General features: G+C 36.5%; 2 protein-coding genes and 1 long non-coding RNA gene across 12 annotated transcripts in view; all 3 read left to right on the top strand.

The window, feature by feature from the left end:
• LOC107090112 (guanine nucleotide exchange factor DBS-like) overlaps positions 1–17,999 on the top strand; it is a 43,488-nt gene extending 25,489 nt beyond the window's left edge. For 4 of the 10 annotated variants that reach the window (XM_015383310.1, XM_015383311.1, XM_015383303.1 and 1 more), the window contains 30 exons: positions 1,322–1,441; positions 2,946–3,062; positions 3,245–3,394; positions 3,476–3,600; positions 4,748–4,862; positions 4,948–5,067; positions 6,491–6,682; positions 6,773–6,964; positions 7,204–7,363; positions 8,691–8,740; positions 8,836–8,921; positions 9,057–9,123; positions 9,223–9,338; positions 9,448–9,517; positions 9,597–9,689; positions 9,776–9,868; positions 9,961–10,086; positions 10,507–10,728; positions 10,819–10,911; positions 11,004–11,082; positions 11,177–11,249; positions 12,456–12,556; positions 12,808–12,900; positions 14,478–14,537; positions 14,934–14,999; positions 15,111–15,182; positions 15,507–15,607; positions 15,758–15,870; positions 16,943–17,046; positions 17,140–17,999. In XM_015383310.1, the coding sequence (XP_015238796.1) occupies positions 1,322–1,441; positions 2,946–3,062; positions 3,245–3,394; positions 3,476–3,600; positions 4,748–4,862; positions 4,948–5,067; positions 6,491–6,682; positions 6,773–6,964; positions 7,204–7,363; positions 8,691–8,740; positions 8,836–8,921; positions 9,057–9,123; positions 9,223–9,338; positions 9,448–9,517; positions 9,597–9,689; positions 9,776–9,868; positions 9,961–10,086; positions 10,507–10,728; positions 10,819–10,911; positions 11,004–11,082; positions 11,177–11,249; positions 12,456–12,556; positions 12,808–12,900; positions 14,478–14,537; positions 14,934–14,999; positions 15,111–15,182; positions 15,507–15,607; positions 15,758–15,870; positions 16,943–17,046; positions 17,140–17,219 (3,249 nt within the window). In that variant the 3' untranslated portion in view covers positions 17,220–17,999. The remainder of the gene's footprint in view (positions 1–1,321; positions 1,442–2,945; positions 3,063–3,244; positions 3,395–3,475; positions 3,601–4,747; positions 4,863–4,947; positions 5,068–6,490; positions 6,683–6,772; positions 6,965–7,203; positions 7,364–8,690; positions 8,741–8,835; positions 8,922–9,056; positions 9,124–9,222; positions 9,339–9,447; positions 9,518–9,596; positions 9,690–9,775; positions 9,869–9,960; positions 10,087–10,506; positions 10,729–10,818; positions 10,912–11,003; positions 11,083–11,176; positions 11,250–12,455; positions 12,557–12,807; positions 12,901–14,477; positions 14,538–14,933; positions 15,000–15,110; positions 15,183–15,506; positions 15,608–15,757; positions 15,871–16,942; positions 17,047–17,139) is intronic. The other 6 variants (XM_015383304.1, XM_015383306.1, XM_015383305.1 and 3 more) reach the window with 6 other exon arrangements.
• A 1,686-nt stretch (positions 18,000–19,685) lies between these two features.
• The window catches only part of LOC107090094, a 12,285-nt gene continuing 5,983 nt past the window's right edge, over positions 19,686–25,987 (top strand). Inside the window, exons 1-11 of the mRNA XM_015383279.1 lie at positions 19,686–19,893; positions 21,384–21,488; positions 21,579–21,712; positions 21,788–21,816; positions 21,906–21,979; positions 22,590–22,642; positions 24,635–24,708; positions 24,783–24,844; positions 24,927–24,949; positions 25,059–25,093; positions 25,191–25,255. Of these exons, the coding sequence (XP_015238765.1) occupies positions 19,783–19,893; positions 21,384–21,488; positions 21,579–21,712; positions 21,788–21,816; positions 21,906–21,979; positions 22,590–22,642; positions 24,635–24,708; positions 24,783–24,844; positions 24,927–24,949; positions 25,059–25,093; positions 25,191–25,255 (765 nt within the window). The 5' untranslated portion in view covers positions 19,686–19,782. The remainder of the gene's footprint in view (positions 19,894–21,383; positions 21,489–21,578; positions 21,713–21,787; positions 21,817–21,905; positions 21,980–22,589; positions 22,643–24,634; positions 24,709–24,782; positions 24,845–24,926; positions 24,950–25,058; positions 25,094–25,190; positions 25,256–25,987) is intronic.
• LOC107090093 lies at positions 21,910–22,521 on the top strand. Its single transcript, XR_001481466.1, has 3 exons — positions 21,910–22,238; positions 22,311–22,360; positions 22,451–22,521. It is a non-coding gene; the product is annotated as an uncharacterized LOC107090093 (long non-coding RNA).

Consider the following 25,987-nt stretch of genomic DNA (forward strand, 5'->3'; position numbering starts at 1 on the left):
CATTGGTTAATTAAGGACACATTAACAATAGGATAACTTGAGATAAGTGTCCACCATTAACTGTCATCCAGCTGCTTCCACAGCAGGAGGGCGTCTGTCATGAAACTTTAATTGGTGTTTCATTAATCTTGCTGGCTCAGCTTTGTGGAAACATGGCATGATAAATATGATGTGGATATATTTTTTAATCTTCTGAAAATATTTGGGAATCCTTGATTTGTAAAATGTTAGAGTTGTAATGGGAATGTTAAGAAGCAGTTCTCTTTTACAAATAATAACAGCAAAGGAAAAACAAGCAAAAACGGAGAAAGAATGAAACAGACAGAATGAATAACATTAAACAGCTTTAATGTTGAAAAGTTTTTGTATGAATTATGAAAAGGAATTACAGAAAATTGTGCTTAATGACATACAGCTATATCCAGTATATACATTGAGGAAAATAAGTAATTTACAACCCTACTATTTTGCAAGTTCTCCCTCTTAAGAATCATGGAGGGTCTGAAATGTTCCTCTAGGTGCATGTGAACTCTGAGGGACATAATCTAAACATTTATGAAAAATATAGTAATTTAGGGGTTGGTTTACATATCTTTCACTATAAATATAAATACCTTTTTTGAGTTGTTTTTTTTTCTGTAATATGTATCATAAAGAAATTAAAAGACATTTAGTCAGAAATCAAAACCAGCCTTTTTTCTATGTGAGCTTTAGATCATCTAGATGAGACATTTCAGTTGGACTCTAGCTTCCTAAACTGGATCTGATTAATTGAGTCAAAACACAGCATCATGACAATCCTGTACTTCAGCTTTTTAGAGACATAAATGTAACACAGATGATTGATGATAATATGAAAATGCAATTATTAAGAGAGATGATTTTAAGTTTTAGATTAATATATCCTCTTAAATCAAAGTGGTTATAGTTTTTTTTTAAATATAAGAGATCTAAGTTTGTCTTGAAGCCAGAAAAGCACCATAAGCAAAGTATATTTAAAAATAACATTAGGTTATTATGTAAGTTGAGGAACTTTAACTCACTTAAAGATTTGTCATTGAGCCAATTACAATATTTACATGTAAATGGTTACTATACAAATTGCAGGTTAAGCCAATGTCATTTTTTTTTCTTTGTAAGACCTCTGTATCATTCATGTTTTGTGAAATGTAACAATAAGAAAAACATCTCAATACATTTTCTTAATTAAAAGTCTTTTTTTTTTAAAACGCATAAAACAATTCCAGAAATTCTGTTAAAGTGATGATTTCTCTGTTAATAATATTTTTAATCTATTATAGACCTACTTATCTATTTTCAGGGGTCCTTCCCAGGGAACCTCCAGCTGGTTCTGGTTCTAAGACCCACCACCTTGCTGCAGAGAACTCTATCAGACATCCTTTTTAAGTTCAACAAGGATGAGTTCAAGATGAAGGTGCCGGTGAGTGCAAACAGTTTTTATAATCGATGAATACTCTGAATAATCTGTCTCAAGGTTTTGTTCGTTTCTATGCAGCTCTATAGTCAAATCCCTTAGTATCTATCTATCTATCTATCTATCTATCTATCTATCTATCTATCTATCTATCTATCTATCTGAGTTATGGAAAAGATTGAGGTTTACATGTGTTAATATGTGTTCACTTCTTTTTTGATGTGGACTACTTTTGTCTGAAATAAAGGCAAATGTATGTTTAAAATATGCATAGAGATTTAAAACAATAATGACACATCCAGCTGATATAATACTGAAATGTGATACAAAATCATTTCTGGATGGGAATGTTATGTAAAACCTTTAGAAAAAAGACTGTGGTAACCTTTAAGTCAAGGATTCGAAGAGATCTGAAAATAATTAAAATAGTGATTTATTTGTAGAATAATAGTATTAAAGGACATTAAAAACAACGGTTTTGCTGACAAAGCAAGTTTTGCCCAAAATTAGACTTAAAGATGCTAAAAGAAGTCTTTAAATATCCAAAAATATCATCAGAGTTTACGTCAGATTCCCGCTAATGTTGAATGACTGTTTCTGTACAATTAGGGACACATTTTTTTATTGAATTGCACGAGGAGGAAAACTTTTCTTTCCAAGAATAACATGAAGACCAGACTTAGATTTAGCAAGAAAGGTCTTAAAAAACACTGTAACGTCTGAAATAAATTTACCAACACAGATGTGTCTAAAATATTCTACTTTGGACACAGAAAAGAACACAAGTTTGACATAAAAGCAGTTTTCAAGGGAAATAATCTCATTCTAAGTTTGAAGCATGGAGATGGAGGAGTTATGCTTTGGGGATACTTTGCGGCAGCAGGACCTGCTCATCGTCATGCAGGAAGAGGGTGCTTAAGGGAAATATAAGAATAGGGTTCCAGCTTCAGCTTTGATTCTTTCATAGATAAAAAAGTTCATCAAGTTCAAAAAGTTCTGGATGGACGGCTCAAATCAATTCAGTTCAGTTTATTTATATCGCGCCAATTCAAAACACATGTCATCTCAAGGCACTTTACAGAGATAATTCAATCAGATCATACAATCAAACTGATTCAAAGTTTTCTATCTAAGGAAAACCAGCTGATTGCATCGACTCATTGACTTGAAGGCAATCCCTCACACCAAGCATGCTTGTAGCGACAGTCGAAAGAAAAAAAACTCCCCTTTAACAGGAAGAAACCTCCAGCCGAACCAGGCTCAGTGTGAACGGCAGATGGCTGCTGACACTGGCTCAAAGCCCTAAACTCAACGATTTTGAGATTATGTTGAAGTAAACATCCCACAACAGAACCATTAAAACTTTTATGTAACTTACAAATTAATAAGCTTTTTTTTTAACTACATCTTCATAAGTAGTTCAAAAATATGTGAAATACTTATGAATATGGTTTGTTTTGTTGTATATTTTTGACATCTGTACATGTGTGATGGGATATTATGTTCTCAGGTGATCATGCTGAGTTCAGTGAGCGAGCTGCACTCCTATGTTGACCGAACGCAGCTGACACAGGAACTTGGAGGAACCCAGGAGTACTGCCATGAGAAGTGGATCTCCCATCGAACTGTATGAAAAGCACACACAGTCATAACTCTAATGCATTCCAATTTCAAACAAAAGTGATAGATACGAGTAAATGCAAATGGAAGGGAGGTTCTGAAAATCCCATAGAAGGAATTTACTTATATATTGAAGCCAATAAAAATACCCTGCATGCTGAAAATCCATGTCATTGCTGTTCACCTCAGGATATCGAAGGATTTGCATTGATAGTTAAAAGAACAGCGCAGACTCTGCAGTCATTTGGGACGGAGCTGGCAGAAACAGAGCTACCGAATGAAATCAAGACGACCACCCTCCTGCTTAGCACACACACCAGCAAGAGAGACAAAATGAAGGTATCCCCGTCTCTAAACACATTTAGTCTTCTGCTACTTTGTTTGTTGTAACCGCTGAGCCACGTCTCTGTGTGTATCCAGGGGGACATATTGGTTGCTCTGGATCAAGGCAGCAGGCTGCTGGAGAACATCAATGAACCTGTAATGCGAGACCCTGACCACAACATGAACCAGGATGAACTGGAAAATCTGGCCACAGTGCAAAGGTCCATCACACTTCTAGCTTAGACACCATAATCCAAGCACATTTTACAGAGATATTCAAACTGTGAAGCGGGTAAATAGTTGAAAGGTGAAAATCAACAGGCATCATTTAACAACACAAGGAGGACTTCACATCCATTGAAACTAACTGAGAGCATTTTATTTCAGTATGAATATTTCATTGTAATAAATTTCTTCAAACTAAACTGTAAAAATGTTGTACATCCAATATATGTGAGGTTAATGAAACTTAAGGGCAAATTAAAATTGTTCACATTTCTATGTTTTGACCTCTCAAGAGCTGAATCCTACTGAGGACCAGACAAAGTAGACACGCTTATTAAATTAGCATCATGTCTTATTGAGGAGTGGTGACCTAGTGGTTAGGGTATGGAGCTTGGAATACTGAGGTTTTTGTGAGTTTGAAACCCACAGACTGCCACTCTGGGTCTCTGAGCAAGACCCTTAATCCCACACTGCTCCCTGGGCGCCCCACAGTGGGGATGGGTTAAATACAGACGTAAATTTCTACAATGTGAGATCAATAAAGTTCAATTAGTAAGTATTACAATTATTAGCATTATTATTATTATTATTTTCTTTCATCAATTAAACTGGAAAAGTGTTGTATTTTACAGCTTCATTTCACACCAACTGATATTTTCTTAAGTATTTATTAAAGGAGATAGATGGCTTGCATCTTTTGACAACCCAAAAATGACAGCATGACATTAGCCCCATAAAAAGGCTTTGATCCTTTTCACCATTTTTCTGCATTAAACAGAACTTAAAGCTATTGCCTCAGAGGTCCCCCTGGTGTCTGATTTAGAGAATGCGGGTTAAAGGCACCAACACTACCTTATATCTTCAGAAATGTCCATCTTTTAAAATATATATTTTTATTATAAATGCATTTGGAGATCTGATATTTTTAATAAAGATAAAATTTCCAAACTCACTGCATTCAACACAGAGATAATTTTAGGCTCTGTTGATATTCTGAGCAACACTTGAAGGATTCACTTTGTTGTCAGCAGGCTGGATCAACACAGAACTTGCCCATACAAACATGAATTAAACAAAAAAGCAAAGCTCTAAAGTCCAATGTGTGTTTTTGTTTATAATGTCCCTCCTGTTTGTAATTTTCAGACTGCTGTCTCAGCTGGATGAGACAGAGAGGGCTTTTGACGAGTTTTGGGTGAGGCATCAAACCAAATTGGAGCAGTGTTTGCAGCTGCGACACTTTGAGCAGAACTACAGAGAGGTGAGCCGACCCTGCTGCGCTTTTAGCTGACCTGATCCTCTTCTTCTTCTAACGTGACAACTGAAAGAGACGCTTTTTGTTGTAGGTAATAGCCCTGCTTGGTAACCTGTCTGAGAAGCTTGTGACCTTCTCTGAAGTTGGGATCAGCCCCGCCCATGCTGACCATATCTACTGTGAGCTCACCTCCTTTGAAGAGAGCGTCTGTGTAAGTCACCTGAGCGTTAAGAATTTTGTTTGTTTCACTTTTTATTATTTTTGCATCATTTTGCGCACTGATACGAGCTACATGTGACCTTTAACAGCTTTGTCACTAAAATCTACGTATCATGGGACTTCAAGGGGATTGAGATTCCATGCATTTTTAACAGAGTGTCTATTCAGTTATGTCAGCCTGAATTTATCTACCGGTAGTTGAATCTAAATAAAAACAGAAATAACACAGACACATGCAATTGTATTAGTATTGTGAATGTAACTTTAATGTCATTACATTGTCCCCATTACAAAGCAACCAAATCACTCTCTGCATTTAACACATCCCCTTGGGAAGCAATGGGCTGCCAATGTGCAGCGCCTTGGAAGCAGTGTGGAGTTAAGGGGTCTTGCTCAGGGACCCAGAGTGGCAATCCTTGGGAGTGGTGTTTGAACTCAGAACCTCTGGGATCCTAGTGCAATGCCCTAACCACTAGGCCACCACTGCCCACAATGTGCCCCAAAAAAAAGCCAACTGATGGGTGTTGTGTTTCTCACGTTGTATGCAAGTGTACAGTTCCTTAAAATACTGAGTAAAGAATGTCATAAATTTCTCTTGGAGAGCTGTTTATCTGGACATCTTTAAAGGGGAACACTGTTTTTTTTTTACATTGGCCCCTTGATTTTATGTTATTACATCATGCTCTACTCACCCATATTAGTTTTGTGTCATGTGGAGCTGTTCTGAAGATATTCCGTTAGGATATATCCAAATAACGTCTTCCTATGGGCAACGACTTGAAGGCACAAACTAAACTGTTCATAATTTATTCTTTATGGTACGCCAGCATTCATAACATGTAGGCGAATCACTGTCCCCCAGACATTCGTGGTTATATTTTTTATATTCATAACTTTTAAAAACAAAGCGTTGCATGTATGGCGTTATCTACGCGCGCCGACTACCATTCATTCATCCTGTCCGCTGAACTGCTAGTTTTACTCACATGCCTGGAAGATGTCTAGTGCTACTACCACAGATGATCTCGCTCTCGAAATGGAATTGAATGATTCAGATTAGCTAGCCGAATGAATAGGGGTAGAGCGTAGCTGCCTGTAGCCCGGGCTGCCTGTCACAACTCCAGTCTGGCGCACGTGGATGACGTCATACACGCTCTGCTTTGTTTTAAAAAAATATAAAAATATTTAAAAAACGGTGTTCCCCTTTAAGATTAAAAGAATGCCTGACTAAACTAAAACAGAGCTTAGTGTCGGTTTAGCTGTCCTAAAGTCTTGCATTGCTTCTTGTCAGAAATTTAGAGGAAACAGAATAGTTTCAGAATTTAATAATCAGAATCCCAGTTCCCTCCTAAATTTGCCATCTAAATTGAACCATTTGTGGACACATCTGTTGACAATTCTATACTGTTCTGCAGGAGGCTCTGGAACGAGCCTCGGCGCTGTCTCGTGAAGGCGATGAGCTTATCCAGAACTCCCACTATGCCGAGGACTCCATTCAGCCTAAGTGCAGTGAGCTCAGAGCAGTCAGCGAGACTCTGAGCTCCAATCTCAGGGCCAAGAAGGACTACCTTCTGAAAGCCATGGAGCTGCACCATCTGTTGGAGAGGGTGAGAAAACTCAGAAGCACCTGCTTCATAGAATCTATGATTGGCTACTGTTTTATTTTCCTTCACCCTTGTCTCTCCTGTCCTTTCTAGGCATCAAAATGGGTGGACGATGGCATTTATCTGCTGGCATCTCAGCCAGTGGACAAGTGTCAGTCCCATGAGGGGGCTGAGCTGGCTTTGCAGGAGCTGGAGCGTTACCTGGACAACGCAGGCCAGAACCAACTGACTGACCTCAGTGCCATCTGGAAGGAGTATGAGGCAGTGCTGAACCAGCACTTCAGGGTAAAAAACTGACATACTGCAATTTAGATGTCACCCTGCCACTCTCAAAGGATCATAACTTGATGCAGCTGTCATATGACTCAATTATTGTCATGTGTCTAACATCATAGAGTGATGAGGTCTCACTTTAGAGGCTCCAAGCTGCATTGCTTCCTATACATTAGACGATTACCGCAGATAAAAACTATCTGTCCCCGGAAATGATGCTCAAGCAGCATTGCTGACTTTCTGTCTGACAGGAGCAAGTGGAGAAGGTTTACCAAAAACAGGCGTCCATGCAGGAGATGTTCGATAAGCGGAGGATCAGCTTAAAGAAGCTAGCAGCCAAACAAACCAGGCCAGTGCAGCCAGTAGCACCGAGACCAGAAGCCTTCATCAAATCACCACTCAGCTTGCCTGGTGAGTCCTCACAAACACAGACATTAATATTAGCTATTATTGCAGTTTTCTCATCACTTGAAAGCTGAATAAACTGCTTTTCTGCAATCTGTAATTCTAAAGAATTTAGGATTCAAATGTATGTTATTAAAACACTTCACACACTGTAGCTATTTTTACTAGAGCTGCAACTAACGATCATTTTGACAGTGGATTAATCTGTCAAGTTTTTTTTTCAACTAAACTGATTTACAATCGGACAGCAAAATGTTCCTTAAAAAAGTTTTTTATAGACTTAAAAGCAGGTGAAACTAAAGCATTTCCGCCCGAGGAGTTCTTGTAGAGCAAATTAATGGAGAAAAAAAAAACTTAAATCTTAAATCTTAAATGCAAAAGTAACTGTATTGTTTTATGATTTTGGTATAATTACTCCTCAAAGGGGGTCACTCTGTCAGATATAGGCATGTTTTACAGTCTATATAGAGTTAACGATTAATTGATCACTGAATTGGTTGAGGATTATTTTAAAAATCGATTAATCACAATTAATCCAATGAATCGGTTCAGCCTAGTTTTTTTTTTTACCATTTTATAATTTCAAACATTTACTAAACGATGAAATATTATTTTGTTTATTTTTATTTTTGGCAGATGTGGTTTATGAAAACTAACCTTCCCTACCCCAAAATAACACATACACTCAATCAATAAGTCAATGAAGCATGTAAACATGTATTAAATCCTTCTATCAACTATAATAAAAAGATTTACACAAAGGCATTTAAACCACATTCCAAGTAAACAGAATTAAAATCCAGATAACAGAATAAAGTAAAGTTAAAGACTTTTAAGAAACTTCACAATGAAAAATTGTCTTAGACAGTTTTGCAATTTATCAAAATCACATTTTACATTCACGGTTTTATAGTTTTCAAAGCACATTTGTCAAAATTCACAGCTTTAAAACTATTCTACAAGAATAGTCAGGTTGAATGGGCATCATTAATGTCCATTTTAATGGACAATGTATGAGATGATCAACCCTTCTTCTAGCTTTAGTTTCTGGTTTTCTTAGATTATCTCTCTATACATCACTGGTGTTATCTCACTCTCTAAACAGGGTAATTGTCCAGTTCCTGCTGCAGTAAACATGATAGTGCCCCCACCATGCTTGCTTGCACGCAAAAAAACATTGCTTTTACTATAAAGAAATCCTGCAATGATGATAACTACATGACTCCAAGCCTAATGCATTGATTGTGACAAAAAAAAAAAAAAAAATCAAGTGAGAAACATTTGATGATATAATAATTATTATTTCTCTTAATATTAATCCTCTCTCTTACAGCACACAAAGCAAAGCTTGAAAAAAATTCAGAGTCCATCAGTTTTGAAAAAGTAAGTCTCCTGATGCTGTTTAGCTTGTTGACGTAAAATGTCCCTGTATCTTCTGAAAGCTGCTCTACCAGAATCTCATTGTGTTTGTTTTCCAGACCAACGGGAACCTGCAGAGCGAAGAAGGCAGCAGCCGACATACGTCTCAGTTAGATGAGGAGGAGAACCTGGCAGTGCTCAGGCGGTGAGAGTCCAACTCTTTCATCTTTAATCAAATTACACAACAGATGGGTTGTGTGAAAGCCATTATCTCATTATCTCATATCAGTACAGCTGCTTTAATTTGATCTCTGTTTCTGCTTGTTTACCCTGTCTGCAGACATGTAATGAATGAGCTGCTGGAAACAGAGAGGGCCTATGTGGAGGAGCTACTCTGTGTGCTGCAGGTGTTTTATCTAAACCACCAAAAACACCCTAGTTTAGGATTTTTTGTTTGTATCTTTGCTTTGCTGTGACTACATGTTTAATTATTGTTGTGTTTACAGGGATATGCCTCTGAGATGGATAATCCAGCTATGTCCCATCTCATCCCTTCAGCTTTGCAGAACAAAAAAGAAGTTCTGTTTGGTAACATGACAGAAATTTATCACTTTCATAAAAGGTAAATGAGCGCCATCTGGCTGATGATGCCTGCAACATCACATGATATTTTGGTTATTACTTTATGTGCTATCATCTTTACCTTTAATAAAAAACTCCTTCTGCTGCAGAACCTTTCTGCGGGAGTTAGAGCTTTACACAGACTGCCCAGAGTTAGTTGGAAGATGCTTTCTGGAGAGGGTAAATTGATTGTGAGCTCATCTGATTAAGAAGCCATTTTTTATAATGCCTTTTTAATAGTTCTTTTTTATTTCCTCAGATGACGGACCTGCAGATCTACGAGAAATACTGTCACAATAAACCTCGGTCTGAGAGTCTTTGGAGGCAATGCTCTGACTGTGCCTTCTTCCAGGTAAATCTTATCTGCTCCAACAATACAAAAGCATTTCCATCCTATAAAATTTTTGCCAACCTATTTGCGGTTTTTGGTGGTTTCAGGAATGTCAGAAAAAGCTGGAACATAAGCTGGGTTTAGATTCATACCTGCTGAAGCCTGTGCAGAGAATTACCAAATATCAGCTGCTGCTGAAAGTAAGGTTTTGTTTATTTTTGTTTTGCCTCCCTGGAAATGGAGATGTCTCAGTATTATTAGCTTTAGGCTCAGGACTTGTTTCTGTCTGCAGGAAATGCTGAAGTACAGTAAAGGCTGCGATGGAGCGGATGACCTACAGGTGGCATTGACCTCAATCTTGGGCATCCTAAAGGCTGTCAACGACTCCATGCACCTGATCGCCATCACAGGATATGAGGTGAAACATGGGAACATGAACGAAAATGGTCGATTGTGACGATGCAGTAGAAGATCGTTAAAAAAATGTGGAATTAACTTGGATTTTTTTCTGGAGAGAATAAAAAAAAAATCTAGAAGGATTTTATAATTGGAAACTTTTACAATGTTGTAAAATATTATGTACAGAAGATGGATGGATGGATGGATGGATGGATGGATGGATGGATGGATGGATGGATGGATGGATGGATGGATGGATGGATGGAAAAATAGAGGAACAATTCCAGGTGTTTTGCTTCAGCAAATACAATCAATACTTCAATTGCATCATGCAGTTTCTTAAGTTATCAGATGGTTTATTTAATTCACCAACTGAGTATTAAAAGAAACATAACATTCAATATCAGTCTTTTGCAAAATATTTATCTTTCCTTCTCAGGGTAATCTGAGTGAGCTGGGTAAGCTCCTCATGCAAGGGTCATTCAGCGTTTGGACTGAGCACAAGAAAGGTCACGCCAAAGTTAAAGACTTGGCTCGTTTCAAACCCATGCAGAGGCACCTGTTTCTCCACGAGAAGGCTCTCCTCTTCTGCAAGAGAAGGGAGGAGAACGGGGAAGGCTACGAGAAAGCTCCTTCATACAGCTTCAAACAGTCACTGAGTGTAAGCTGCTCCTCCCGATCCCTCATTAGTTCCTCACTGGTTTCAATGGTTAATTAGTAAGAGTTTATGTTCTTCAACCCTTCTTAACAGATGAATGCTGTGGGGTTTACTGAGAATGCAAAGGGAGACAACAAGAAGTTTGAAATCTGGTCCAGCTCCAGAGAAGAGGTTTATATTGTTCAGGTAAATGTATTAATACTTTTTAATTTTTTTTGGAAAAAACTGTTTCTTGTTTAATTCTAAATATTTTTTTTTTTTCTGATGCTGTTTTTCAGGCACCATCTGCTGAAGTGAAAACCACCTGGGTTAATGAGATCAGGAAGGTTCTGACAACCCAACTGGAGGCCTGCAGAGGTAAGAAAAGAGAAAAAACTAACTCTACATGTAACATCATGTTTTATTCAGCCGCACAAGCGCACAAACTTGTAACGTTCTTGGTGTCTTTCAGAAGCCAGCCAGCAGAGGGCGCCAGACCAGGTGTTTCAGTTTCCCCCAGTGCCATCTGGAACAGTGAGTCTCAGGTAAGGTTTTATTTCTCCATCCAAATTTTCTTCTGCTTAATTGTATCTTCACTTTGATAAATAGATATTTAGTGTTTCCAGCCATTTTTACACATACAGCTTTATAAGTCTATTCTCTGAATTTATTTCCTACCAAATCTGATTTAGTGTTTTTTTTTTTTTTTCTTTAAGCTTCCTAATGAAAATTACATATGACACAAATTATTTTTAAAAACTAGCTTTTATTTTAATCTTGGGAGGTTAGCTTAATTTGAAGTAAAACAAAATCTAAGCTGTGAAAAAGATTATAAACAACAAACAATAAAAATATACCAAACTAAATGTTTTGCAAACCATGTGGTGTTACACATTCAGAGACTTTATTATTCATAATTATGCATATAAGAAAAAGAAGTGAGGAACTGAGGTCACCCTAATCTATGGAAGCCCAAGAAGTGGATTGGAGGAAAGAAAATCTCCATTTTCATAAAAATATAATCTTCATAAAACAGAAAATTCGATGATTTCATGGATTAATCATTCAGCCCTACTATTAAGCTTTATTTAACAAAATAAAGAGTGGTAAAGCATCAATCTCTTTTGACTGGTGCTTTACAAAAAAAAAAAAAAAAACTGGGAATGTTAATTTTTATCAGCTAAATCTTTGTGTTTAGCAACTGAAACCATGCAAATGTGTATTTACATCTAAAAAACAGCCTCTATATTTCTAGTCCACTACTCCCCAGAGACTGTTTCATTATATAACAGACTGATAATTTCCTCTGGCTTAATGTATCCAATTGAATATTTCTGATGAGCATTGAATATTAAAGGTATAGTGTAGAATTTTCAAGAGTTTTTGAAAAGACCCGCCCTCTCCACTTAAAAAAAATGCACATATACAACCCTGTACTCGCTCCTGAAAGGGAACACCTATTAAACACGTGCGAGAGCATGCACAAGCGAATTTCTCCTCATGCACGCTATATTTAAAAGTTGCTATTTGCATCGCTCATACAAACTTACTTTCCAAAAGAAGATTTGCAATTTTTCCATTATGTCAGACTCAGCACAGGTAAGCTAAAATAGGGACTAGCATGTAGGACAGCCTTATGTAAACATATCACCAGAATGAATGACAATTAGGAAGACCACTTATTGTGAAGGAAAAATAACATCCTCCATTATATCTTTAACTCACTGACTTTTTCTTATATCTACCTACAGCCCATTTAAGACCAGCCAGAAGGTTAAAAAGGGAGAGGAGAAGAAGGCTGAGCCTTGTAGCCCTGATCTCATCTCTTGTTCCCCAAAGCTAACAGTGAAAGGTGAGTTAGAAACTAAAGAGGCATCCTGACCCATTTAGAATAATATCCATTTAACACCTCTGCCTCTAGCATTTTTTCTGCACGTTACTGTCGGCCTTATTTGTTATCCTCGTCTGACTGATCCATGTTTGAACTACTTGTTTTTCCAATCATTTCCTCCCTCCATGATGGTTTTCTCCCTCGCTCAGCTAATCCTTCTTCTTCCCCTGCTTCTGATTTTCCCTCTTATCGATTTTTTTTCCTGGGGTCAGATGAGGCAGTGACGAGCCCAACCTCAGACAGAGCTGCTGTGGCTAAAAAGCGTTTTACTTTACAGGGATTCAGTAACCTCAAAACTCAGAAAGGTAATTTTTCAGCCTATTTTCCAAACCCTGTATGATATCACTGCAAAACTGGAATTTGATTTAGCAGAAAGAAAAAAATAAATAAAACAAAAACAATTGTTCAGTGAAGAATTGTTTGTTATTATGTCGGAAAGCCAGGTGTTTTTTTCTGGCCTCCTTTAGGTATATAGTCCATAAATCCCCAAGGCCCTCATTTAGACTGGAATAATACTGGACCACAGTATTTAAAAGACGCCTGTGCTTTAGCTCATGTTATGGCAACAGATCCAGTATCTGTGTGTCATTCTAATTGCACTCCTGCAATTGAATTTTCCAAATTTAATGTTACTTGGATATAACCTAACAGAAAATTTAATATACAAAAAATTTCGGTACGGTATACACTGGTATACACTGTCAAAAATTGTGTAACTCCATAATGCACAATCCTCCTGCAGTCTGTATCTGTCTACAGAAAAAAACTAAAAACAGGAAATAAGCCTTTCAACATAAAAGTAAACTTCACAATAAAATACACCCGTACTGATGTTAACCTTACAAGAAATTACAGAAAAAAGGCATCACACAAAAATTCTAAATATCCCTATAACCTAAATGTAACAGCTCAGAAGTTTGGCAGAAAATCTTTCCGAAAAGCTGATAAAAACAGTAACAGCGTTTCCTCCTCTACAGTTATGCTGAAACAGATATCGGAGGTTAAAACACCTTCTATATTTATAGAATGTGATCCCTGTGTTGGAAGCATTAATGTGAGGACAGGATGTTTGTTTTTTTCATGTTTCAGCACATCTCGTTCTTATGTGCTGCTTTAAGCAGCATGTAGCTGTAGTTAGACCTTAGATGTAATTCACAGCCTGTGAAACCAAAACGTTCATCTAAGAATATGCAGGACTAAGAATATAACCTCTATATGCGACTGATAGGCAGCAGCAAGCAGTGTATCCATCCAACGATTCAGCTAGAATTTGTAGCGTACAGCTTGGACAGGTGTGATGTTTTTGGTACCACTTCTGCATTGTGGATCTGGTCCTGCTGCTGTGGCTGCATCATACTACCAATTATTGTCATTCTGCAATTCACACAAAGTTTAAAATGCACTGCATCCCCTCTGGGGTCTGATTTACAGCAGAGGAAAAATGCAATGTGCATCGTTTGGGAAATAGACTTTTTCGGCTGCAGTTTAAATACAAAACATTCCACATTACTGTTTAATAACTCATTAATTATATTTAGTGAAGAGGTGAAATGATTGAGCAGTAGCTTATTGGGTTTATGATATGATTTTTTAAATATTAGCAGCACATTCTCATGCTGCCGACAAGCAAGTCTAATCATGATGGTCCAGGTACAGAAACCTCACAAATTAACAAAATAAACAATTTCTGTGTAGAATTATTGTATTAAAATAGGTGCTATGATTCCCCAAACTTGTCCAGATGCAAAGACCTTCAAAGTTGATGGAACCCGAGTATTAATCCGGTGTAAAGGGGCCTTAAAAAAAACACAAAAAGTACTTTATACTTAGGATAAATAATGTTTGTTACGGATATCTTTTAAAGGTGTGTTTATATCTGCAGAGCCCTCAACCGCTGATGACAAATGTTACACATTTCCCATGATAATCTGCCCATCTTCAGGTATCAAGCAGCTCTAGACCCCCCTTTACTCCATTAGCCACAAAGCCTTTTTCACAGCAGATATCGTCACCTGATGAGTGAAAGCAATTTAAAGGTCAATTTAACAAGTACTGACTGATGTAATATTTGGAACCTTAAATTTGGAGTAAATATACTGCTTATATCTTCTGTGATAAAGGTCTAGATGAACCACTTTATGCAGAGTTAAATCCCCTGCTTTAATATTCCCTCTGCGTTAGAGGTAGTGCTCTTCTCTGCAGTCGTACCTCGATCTGTTTTTCTTTGCTCTCTAAGTTGGATTGAAGTTGTGCTTTTTGCTTGGTTATCCTTAAAGAAAACAACATTCTGCTGGTGATGTAATTCATCCCTTAAGTTCTGTGTCTTTTCTCCATTTAGGATCTCCCACCAGCCCAGATCACAGCACCAAACGGCAGAGTGATCCCACACCGTTTGGCTTCAGAGGTACCTGTTTGTTCTGTTCCTCTACACTGGAAGGACAGTCGTGGTTTCAAGGATTGATAAGTTTGACTTTGTAAAGCTAAATGGGGCTGAGCTGTACCTCGTGTCCCTCAGGTCCTCCTCCCCTCCACCTGACCAGGGCCAGGTGGTTCAGCACCTCTAGTCTCTTACAGACAAAGTGGAGAGGTATTCTGGCACTGGCTTGCTCATGCTGGTTTTGTCTTAGTCCACTCTTTCACTGCTGCAGACCTTTCACATGGAGCATCTTTTTCTTAGTGAATATGATAGAAAAATCCACTCACACGGAGAGAACGGTTGCCTGACTCTTTTTCATGTCACTCGACTCTTAAACATGCATGCCAGTGTCTGGACACTCGTAGTGGATATAAGGAAGCAGTAGTTGGATCTCTGGGATTAGCTCTGTTTTTCTTTTCTAAAGGCGGATTACAAATTTCAAAAAACTGCTCTAGTTTTTAAGCTGAAACAAATGTCTGGCTTTTTTCTGATCAGGATGGAATAAGACCTCCTTGTCACTGGACGAACAAGACGGCTACTCCAGCGCCGAGGATCCTCTGAACTCTGATCCAGAGGATGAAAACATCAAGAAGCTGGTCTGTCGCAGGGTTTAGCCATCAAATATTATTTCTATTTTTTTCTTAATTTTCTCCTGATATGTTTTCTTTTAGCATTTCATGTAGATGTTTCTCTTGATGGAAACAAAATCTGATTTTTTTTTATTTTTTTTTATTGTGTTGTTACAGAGTGCTGGGAAATACACTGCAATGGCTGACAGCGAGATGGGAGCTGCAGGAGAGATTTTGGTGAAGAGTGGAGACATGGTGAAGCTAGTAAAGGAGGGGGACAATGATCAGTGGTGAGGGCAAATCCTTTACTCTACTCTAGGCACCTTGTCGATTTTAAACAATGTAAACAATATGAATAAAATTTTGTCCTGATTATTTCAAGATCAAATTGAATTTTATGGTTGTGGAAAAGATAAACTGATCAGGAAAGTGTTTGGTGTTCATACCATCTCCATGTGTGCTCTGAGCGTTCGTAATATGAATAAATCACCTGTTGCATCTGACGAAAAGTGTATGTTGTTTGAAAACTTCTTTATTTTAGTAATTTCAATTAAAAATTGAACAAACATAATGCAGTCATAATGCAAAGAAGTCATATTCAACAAATTAATATTTAACTGAAACGCTAATGTGTTTAAGTGTGTAACACAATTAATGTAGATTTACACACAGACTGGTGTTATAAAGCCTTTATTATCTATATAAATCACTGTTATTTTCCACTTACAGCCCATTAAACATCAGACTTTAGCCTTTGTAATTTTCATTTATTTATAAACTCCAATCTAAGTCACCTACTGTTAGTCATTTCTTAGGTCTCTACTTTGCAGATATTTTTATATCTAACGCAAACATATTCCAGGACATTACAACTTTTTTTTATTGCTGTTTTCTACTACGATATATTTACTATTTTTATATTGTCTGTTGTATTTGTATCTTTAATGGCATCATGCTTTAACCAATGGATAAATAAAACTGAGTCTAAGACTTTAGTACGTCAGGTGTCATTTAGTCAGATTCTGAATTGATCTTAATTGAATTGAATGCTGTTGTTAATGTTTTTGGTTTATACCCCAGAAAATTAAACAGTGAAAATATTGCTTTTAGAAGATTAGAATATAAAATGATGCACCTCAAAATTGGCAGAAATATTGTTGCCTACTATGTAATACAGCCTACCTTAGCTTAAAATGTTGTAGACTAGCATTTAAAATAATTTAACTCTATTTATGTAATATCCAAACAATAATAGCATAATAGCTTCAGAGGAAATAGAATCATATTAATTACTTTCCATTTTTTATGAGTTTGCAGGTCAGTGTTGATTTCCCCAAAAAGTAACACTGCTTTTGCACACAGGTTTGTCCGCAACCTGAACACATCTAAGGAAGGCTGGATGGCTGCGGCTAATCTTATCACTCTCATTGGGAAGTCCAAGTCTTGTCAGTCCCTCAGCAGCTCAGGTATTTAATCGAGCATTATCACCTGAAAGAAAACCAACAGACATTGAGTTCCTTTAGAGAGCTCCCTTCAGTGTTTGCTTGTGCTTTCTACAGAAGGCAGCGGCTCTGGAAACCTCAGCACATCGTCCAGCTGCAGTGAGACATACGCAAACCTATCAGAGCCCAAACCCTGAGCTCCTCTGCACTTCTGTCAAGGAACCGCTGTCCTGAATGCCAGCATCATGTGGCTGCATCCTCTGTGCTGTAATACCAACATCACTAGTCCTGCATTTTGCACAAAAGCTGTATGTTTGTCATTGTTTCTGTCACATGCATACGTACACCATGCAGCTTCATAAGGATGTAACATAATCCTGTAAGCGTGTTACCGGTGTGGTAAATACTCCTCCGTGTAGTAAAGTGATCTGGTTACAGTTATTTTTATTATTTACATCTTAGATGTATGAGTGGACCAGCAGGACTGAGATCTGTTGATGCATCTATTTATGTTCAGAACTCAAACAGGGGAAAGTTAGATTTTCTTCTTTCTGTGTTTTTAAATTAAGGGACAAAAAAATACAGACATGCAGATCATTTAGTTTTATCAGCTCAGTATTTATGTACATGTAAGGCACACCCATTTGTATTTCTTCCCAATCCTGTTTCCACTTGTCTGCTGTTTGTCTGTCAGGCTGTCTGTAGAAACCGGTTTGGCTGTCCGAACTTTCTTTGTGAAATATCATTAATGCAACAAATGGTTTCCGAGTGTGAAAACCCAGAGACCCCTGTGTATAGTGCTAACTCCTTCCTGTGCGTGAGGGAGAAACGGGGGGTCATGTTCTGAATGTAGATATTATGTAATAATATACTGTCTGTTACAAAATATTTGTTAATGAAATTGCTATATTGTACACTGAGTATGGTGATGTCACTACCTGGTGACTTGTCATTTTTTTAAATAAACAAGCTGTAATAAATCAGTAACTTTTTTTTTTCTTTTTTAATGAATTGCTGAAAATAGAACTGAAACTGCCTCTAATGTGTTTTTAGATCGTCGTTTTAAACATAAACCTGCAACTGATGATGGGACCCACAGTAGAGGATGGCTTTTAAAAACATTAACTGCTTTGACTGAGTAAACATGGGTCTGTTAGTAATAACCTAAAGCAAGAATTTTGCAAGACAGAGCAAATGCTTTGGAAAATTTAACTTTTTTTGATGGAAAAAAGTACTGTTAACATGAAGGACATAAAATATCGAACATCCAAATTAAGGAAAGTATTCAAATGCATGTTTAAGTAACTCACTAATTAGACTTAGACAAGTTTGACATTTTGTATAAACAGAGTGTATGCAAAACAAGATTTCATTTACACAGTGAATGAGCAGCAGCATAGCAGTGAAAAGGAACATTTCCAACATGGTGCAAAAACGCATTGATGTGAAAGTTCAGAGCAGTGCAAAAACAAACAAATTTATGGTGCAAAAATGCAGTAGAAAAAGATTTTTGAGTTGAGTTGTATTTGGTATGATGTTATCAGTGTGATTCAGAGTCTCAATTTGTGACTTTATTTAGTCATTGATGACATGAGGTTTTTAATTTGATGTGAGAGGAGGACAGTTAGAGATGGTTTGAAGGGTTAATCTGATCAGAGATCGATGTTGTTAATCGACTAATTCAGTGCATATGTTGCTGGTTACTCCAGTTAGATTCGCACACACACACGTGAATCCAAGATTTTAAGTGAAAGTCTGGGTATTGCATTTTTTGTTTCCAAATTTCATAACAGTAAATATATGAATAAATGTTGAATATATATATATATATATATATATATATATATATATATATATTGTTATATATATATATATATATATATATATATATATATATATATATATATAAAACACCCTGTGTAATAACCCTGTGTAATGATCCTACTGTTAAAAAAAAAATACACAAATAAAAATCTCTCACATAGGGATGCACTGTATATAAGATAAGATTTACTTTATAGTCCCAAAGGAAATTTGAGTACAGACTCTGGCTGCTACATAGTCCAAACTATATGTCACACTGCATTAAAATTCCATTATAAGACAATAAATAAATACCTAAGGAAGCATGTTACATTACATTAACAATAACAAAAATGTATAAAAATCCTTCTTTAAAAAAAATCTGTTATGTGAGATAATGAATACCAAAAAAAGCATGTCAGTTTAGTTTAAATTTTGAATTTTGAATACCATTGCCTATTACACAATTTACTGCTTGATACTGTTTAATGCCTTAATGGAAAGTGGAACATATATCATGCACCTTTTACTTCATTTGGCACATTTGTCTTCTTTGATTATGTGAGCTGATGTAACCATTAAATTTCTCCACTGTGAGATCAATAATCAATCAATTACTGTCATAATTAGATCAATTGTCTGTCTTCTTTCTATATCGGTATTCTTTCTATTAAAGTAAAAGTCAATATGCTGATGCCTTAATAAAAGTTTAGCACCAGAATTGTTTTATTTACATGATTAAATTAAAAATGCCATTCTAATTCACACTCCATGCCAGGAGGCGGCGATAAAGCAGCAAAGAGTTATTCTCTAGCCGCCAAAAAAATATAAACCGAAGAAGGTGAAAAAGAAAAGTGAAGGAAATCGAAACTGTAGGTAGGAGGGGTTTAGGAATGACTCCAGGAAAGAAACCTGCAGGCGAAAGTCGATGTGAACTGACGGTTTATTTTCAGAGAAATGAGCCGAGGCTGCGCAGTGACCTGCGTCCTCTGCGGTCGCTCCCAGGAATGTCCAAAAACCGGAACCTTATCGACCAAAGACCAGATCACGGCGCATGAGAACTGCCTGGTAAGAGCATTCATTTCAGTCATTTGCTGACCAGCTGAGTGAGCCAACCATCGGTTCGCAGGAAGTATGAAAAGTTTTTTAAAAAATGGCGCTAAGTCATGTATGAAGATGTTCGCAATATGACTGATGTGAACTTTGATTTAATTAGAATGAAAATTGAAACAAAACTTACTGAATTGAAGAGATTGAAATGCGCAGTTCTTCAAGAAGTCAATCATGAAAAAAGTGCAGTTTGTTGATTTTATCTTTGAGAAAAACAGACTTTCAGACTAATGCAGGCGGATGAAATTTAAAATAGGATAATCCACATTTAATTCTTTAAGCAAAATAGTTTCTATATCTTTATTTGCTTTAAACTGAAACTACCGTATAATAGTTGAAATGTATGGAGGACCTGGAGCCAACCGGGGGAACGCGGTCCCCTAGTGGTCCTTGAGAGTATTGCATGGGTATATGAAAATATTTTCTTAGGTAGTAAAAGTAAATATGGCAGAGATCTGTTCTGCTTTGTTGAGATCCAACTGAAAAATTAAACAAGCTTTAATGAACCAAAAAGTAAGTTTTTCTTTGAGTTCACCTTCAGCTCTGACATCCAAACCAAGCAGAGGAACATCCTGGATGTAGAGAACAGCCTGGTGCTGAGCTATCAGAGCTCATCAAAACAAGCCTGGATGTCTGGATTAAAACAAAGTAAAACCGATTAAGTCAGTCTATTGTTTATGTTCTGCATTACTTTACCAATTTATCAAGTTTATATGTATATAAAAGGGAGTTACTCAAAGGAGCTCCAGTTTTATAATTACAGGTTTATGACTGTATTTTGTACTAGTGGCTTTTTTGTATGAAGGACCAATCCTGCCATAATTAAAAATAAATGCAGATATAAATAAATGCTCCAAAAATAAATAAGCATACAATTAATTGCCCCTCTAAAAAATACAATAAAAAATATATGTAGGATGAAATTAAATTATACAGTGAGACATATATGTATATCTTTTAATTAGCTTCTTTATTTATTCACCTTTGTAATAATTTATTTATTTATTGTCCGTTATATGCTTCAACTTTATTTATTTATTACATATTTCTTTAAGTATTTATTTATGTGCATGTTATAATATTTTTGTCTGGTTTATTCTTCCTTTGTATTATTTTTTGTTACCGTTTCCCAAGAGCTGTTTCCCAAATCAAAAGCTAACTTAAGCTTAGTAACACCTCTTCATACAGTCAACACTTTTTACTTAAATACAATCCTTAAAACTGTCCTAAAACATAAGAGGCAGAAAGAATTGTATTTATCTTAATGTTCTGCATTTCTAAGGCTGGCTTTATCACATTGCATTGCAGAATAAAATACATTTATTAAAATTTTAAAAATCTCAAGGAGTATACTGTAATAAGCAATAATAAGCTATATTTTTTCTAACATTAAAATTACATTTATATTGTTGTTGTTTTTAAACCTATTTTCCTTTGTTAATTTCCAGCTCTTTGCTTCGGGCATTTTTTGCACCAGCACGCCACAGTTTGACGACCTGTTTGGCTTCTCTGTCACAGACGTGCAGAAGGAGGTGAAACGAGGACGCAAACTGGTAAAGGGAGAGAAGTCTATTTAGTTCAGAACAGATTCCTCCTGATTGCTGGACTCACTTTAGTTCTTTGGTCTGCTTTTTCTCTTTTAGACCTGTAGCGGCTGCAAAAAAAAGGGGGCCACAGCAGGGTGCGAGGTAGGACGCTGCAAGAGGACTTTCCATTACCCGTGTGCTGTCGAAGGGGGAGCCAAGACGTTTGAGAATAATGACGATGGGAAATATGGGTCAGTTCCGATCTAATGCATCGATATCGTGGAGAAAATTCTGTTTTTATTGACTTTCTTTCTGTTGTGCAACAGACTGTACTGCGTGCGCCACAGTAATACAGGTAAGGAGTCAAAGCTGCATGTTTTATTATTATTTTTGTTTTGTTTCTTTTTTTAATAAATTATTTGTCAATTTTGATTTTCTTCCTAGAAAACGGCAGTTCGGAAAATAAACGCAAAAAGTCCCCATCCTTCAAGAACCCCGGCGAAGTTGCATCGCTCAAAGTTTGTTTTCAATTTTATTAGCAATTCTTATTTATATATTAGGTTGAAATAATGTGCTGTTGCTGTTAAAAACAGTTTTAATGGTGATTTCCTTTCAGTTGAAAATGAATCTAAATCCTTTTGAGGGTTTTGGTCTTTAGCACAGCTTTTATACCAAATAATGATTTCCATATTTTGTTCATTATGAGTCGTATTGCCTTACCTGTGAGAAGAAGGAAGGAAATATCAGCTTGGATGGTTTACGTAACACCATCGTTATGTGAGTATTTCACTAAGATCAGCTGTTTTGTTTCATATGGCAAGTGACTGATAAGATGTTTGTGTTTTTAAGATCGTACTGTGACAAACATGCTTCTTCGACTCAACAGAGGAGAGCCAACAGTAGGATCTCTTTAAGATTTTCATATCCTCTTGTTTTTCCATTTTTTAATTTCAATATATTTCTGTTAAATCTTCTTAAATGTTTTGCAGATCCCTCAGCTTCTAGAACCTCATCTTCTTGCAGCAGTGACTCATCCAGTGCACCGCTTACTTCTATCAAGGTATTAAATCATTAAACTGCTTTTAAGACCATTTATTCCTTGACCTTCTTGTATTTCTTATTGACCAGATGTTTGATTGTGTTTCGTTCTTGTTTTTCCAGAGACAGCTGAGTTTCAATGAGTAAGTTACCATGTTCATCAAAGCTTTTCTGAAACCAACTTTTTCATTAATGTTTTCTTCTTTATGCTATATCTTATAACTGTTAAATCAGATTTGAATTTTAAAAAAAGGTGAAAATTCTACCATCAAATAATGTCAAATGTTGTTTTTCTTGTTAGTATTTAAAATTTTTCTTAAAAAATTATACCAGAAATGCCTCTGACAGATAATAGAATATAAACTCCCTTTATTGTCCCACAATGGGGAAATTCTGGTGTTTACAGTAAAACGATTATAGAAAAAAACAATCACACAAATGTGGACCTTAGAAATAAGAACAACATGATAGTGAAGAGTTAAAAAATAATCGGCAGCCCTGAGAAACTAGCTTCATCTCAGCCATAAGTGCAAGTAGAATCTAATAATAATCTAAGGCTGATTCTAGAAAACTACAGTGGAATCTGCTTATAGTGTTCAAAAGGCTTGGGACAGAATAATTTCTATACAAATGCTGTTTAAATAATTTGTTTACAGTAATCAAGAAATCCGCTTATTGTGTTAATTTTTGGTCATTTTATGGATGTAAACGTGCAAAAATAATAAGTGGATCGAAAGTGATGACAGCACTCAGGTGTCAGAGCCTGTGACGGATGAGAGCATCATCATGGAGGTACAAGAGCTATTTGGTGTGGGTACCAGTGCTGCGCGCACCAAGGAGGATGAGGATGTGGAGACTGTTTTCTCTTCCAGAGCTTAGATGAGGAATGCAGTTTGCATTTTAAAGACTGGTCTCCTGCATGTTGGTTTCAAAAACTTTGACCTTTTATATCGTTTTGAAAAAGAAGTGAACTTGGTGTTGGACAACACTGATCCAAGGAACCATGGATAAATATGTGAAGTGATTTCTTAATGCGGCGCAGAAGATCTGCAACACAAAACAGACGTCGGCTAGCTTTAATTTTCTGTAGCCTATGCAGTTATCTTCTATGTTGTTGTTCTATTACCATTTGTGTCAAACTTCAGACTTGTTAAAAATAAAAATGCACCAGCGGTAGCAGTCTACCAGAGTTATATCTGCGCACAGCACAGTATACTGTCATTAAACTTTTATGGTAATGTAATAAAATTCAGTAAATGCAGAAGCTACCCATTTCATTTTATTTTTCTCATTGAGAAATTTAGATGATATTCTGCATAAAAAATAAGTGAAATAATGGAAAATTTGTATAGAGTAATCAACCGCTTATTGTGCTCAAATTGGCTCTGGAGTGGACCAATGTGATCACTATAAGCAGATTCCACTGTAGTTTGAAAATCTAAATCAAAACAGGTGAAACAAAACATTTCCACTTGGGGTGTTCTGGCTATATCATACTGATAAAGTTTTTTTCTTTTATCTTGAATTAAACAATTTTGTTAATATGTTTTTTAACAGTTTTGTTGTAATTGCTGCTCAAAGCGGTTTGTTCTGTCAGCTAAGGGGATGTTTTAGAGTCCAGTTCCACTAAACCATTAATTGATTACTAAAGTTGTTGACACTTATTTTAATAATCGATTTATCACGATTAATTTCATTAATTGTTTCAGTCTTAGCTAATTCCTGGATGATATAACTGCTTTCCTTCATCTGGCCAGATGTAACTTTTTTTTCTTAATTTCATTGAAGTTCTGGACATACGTCTTTCTTTTTGGCTCTTTAGTGCTATGGTTGAGGTGAATGGTCTACACATCATTTTAAAAGAATTTTTAACAAAATCAGCGCTTTTAATGAGAGTGGATCATTGATCAGGTGTGTTGAAGTTTCAGCCACATGACTGAAAATGTTCAGGAACCATCAGAGTGAACTAGAACAACAACAACCTGGAGCAAGAAAAAGAGTGAAAATATTTTTTGACCTGTAATTTTCTGAAATGACCACAACCTTTAGCGCTAATATGAATTATGAACTAAAGTCAAAGCAAAGCTCCTGTTGGAAAGCTACAGATGTTGATTCCTTTGACCTTCTCCTTACAGGGAAGAAGAGAAAAGCCCATCGAGTAGAAGATCATTTAAAAGGAAAAGGATATTATCCGATTCTTCAAACACAGGTTCAGACTGTTACATTAATTCAAACTAATGCTGCTTTGTTGGTTTAATTCATGCGCTCTCCCTTTTTCTACAGACGAGGAAGGACTTTTGCCTCCATTAGAGTCAGATTTGGAGGATAGTGTACAGGAGCAAGAAGTAGGTCTGAGCTTTTATTGTTTGATGAATTAACTGGAGGCTGGAGATGTTAAATGCTGTGATATGTTTGGTCTTTTTTTAGTCAGCTCAGTCCCTTCCCATCAGGTAACAACTGCTAGATTTTTTTATTTTCATTGGAAATGGTGATCAAATAATAAAAAAAAAGGCTTCTTTTATTTCAAACATCAATTGTCTTAATGCTCTCCTCTTGCAGCAAGTTCTCTAAAAACCCTCCAGGTTCCTCAGCAGGTAAACCTGCACAGCAGTTTTAGCAGAAAAATAAATCAAAATTAATGTTTCTTTCAACCTTGGGCTGTTTTTGTTTCTTTGTTGTTGTTTTTTTTAGGGATTCCGGCGGAGAATGTGAACACAGATGTACACAACGAAGAGAATGAAACACTCGTACATTCTGTGAGTTCTCTTTGCTTCATTTCTTTTACCGATTTGATATTTGATTATTTTTATGGAGAACGCAAGCAGCTTGACGGCGTTGTGATGTCAGCCACTGGTTTAATTTTGGGGGGCACACAGGGGACATGCCCCCTGCACTTTTTCAAAAGTCCGTTACGCTACAGTACGCAGACATTCATCGAGCACTAGGACCAAGCAGAAAACCACAGCTCAAGCTGAAGCCCGCGACCCTCAGTTTAGACCGCCCACAAGCTCCTGATTGGCCGTCGGTCCTTTCTTTTGTGATTGGCTGTTACATCTGTCACTCCTGAGAAGCTCACCCTACCAACGTCTGATGCACCACTGAAAAAACGTGGCTCTGCAAAAAACGACTGTAAATTAGGCATTTCTTTCATTTGGTCACATAAACTATAAGGGTTATGATTAGGGATGCACGATATAATCGGCCCCCTATCGGTATCGGCCTTAGAACTGAATATCGGACATCGGTCACCCCACCGATATTTAACCAGATATTTGATCAGCTTCTGAGTTTCTAAAGTCTAAAAAAAAAAAAAATACTACTTCTTCTTCTTCCTAAAAAACTTCTTTTTTACAGACTTAAAAACTTCTAAAGACGAGGGAAAAAATATTAATACATTAAAATATCACAATATCTTCATATGCTGATATATTGCCATTTAAAAACACCATATCAATCTCTTTTACTAATGAAATATTGCTATATGTCAT

Source organism: Cyprinodon variegatus, unplaced genomic scaffold, assembly GCF_000732505.1.
Source record: "Cyprinodon variegatus isolate N-32 unplaced genomic scaffold, C_variegatus-1.0 Scaffold281, whole genome shotgun sequence".
Lineage (NCBI taxonomy): Eukaryota > Metazoa > Chordata > Actinopteri > Cyprinodontiformes > Cyprinodontidae > Cyprinodon > Cyprinodon variegatus.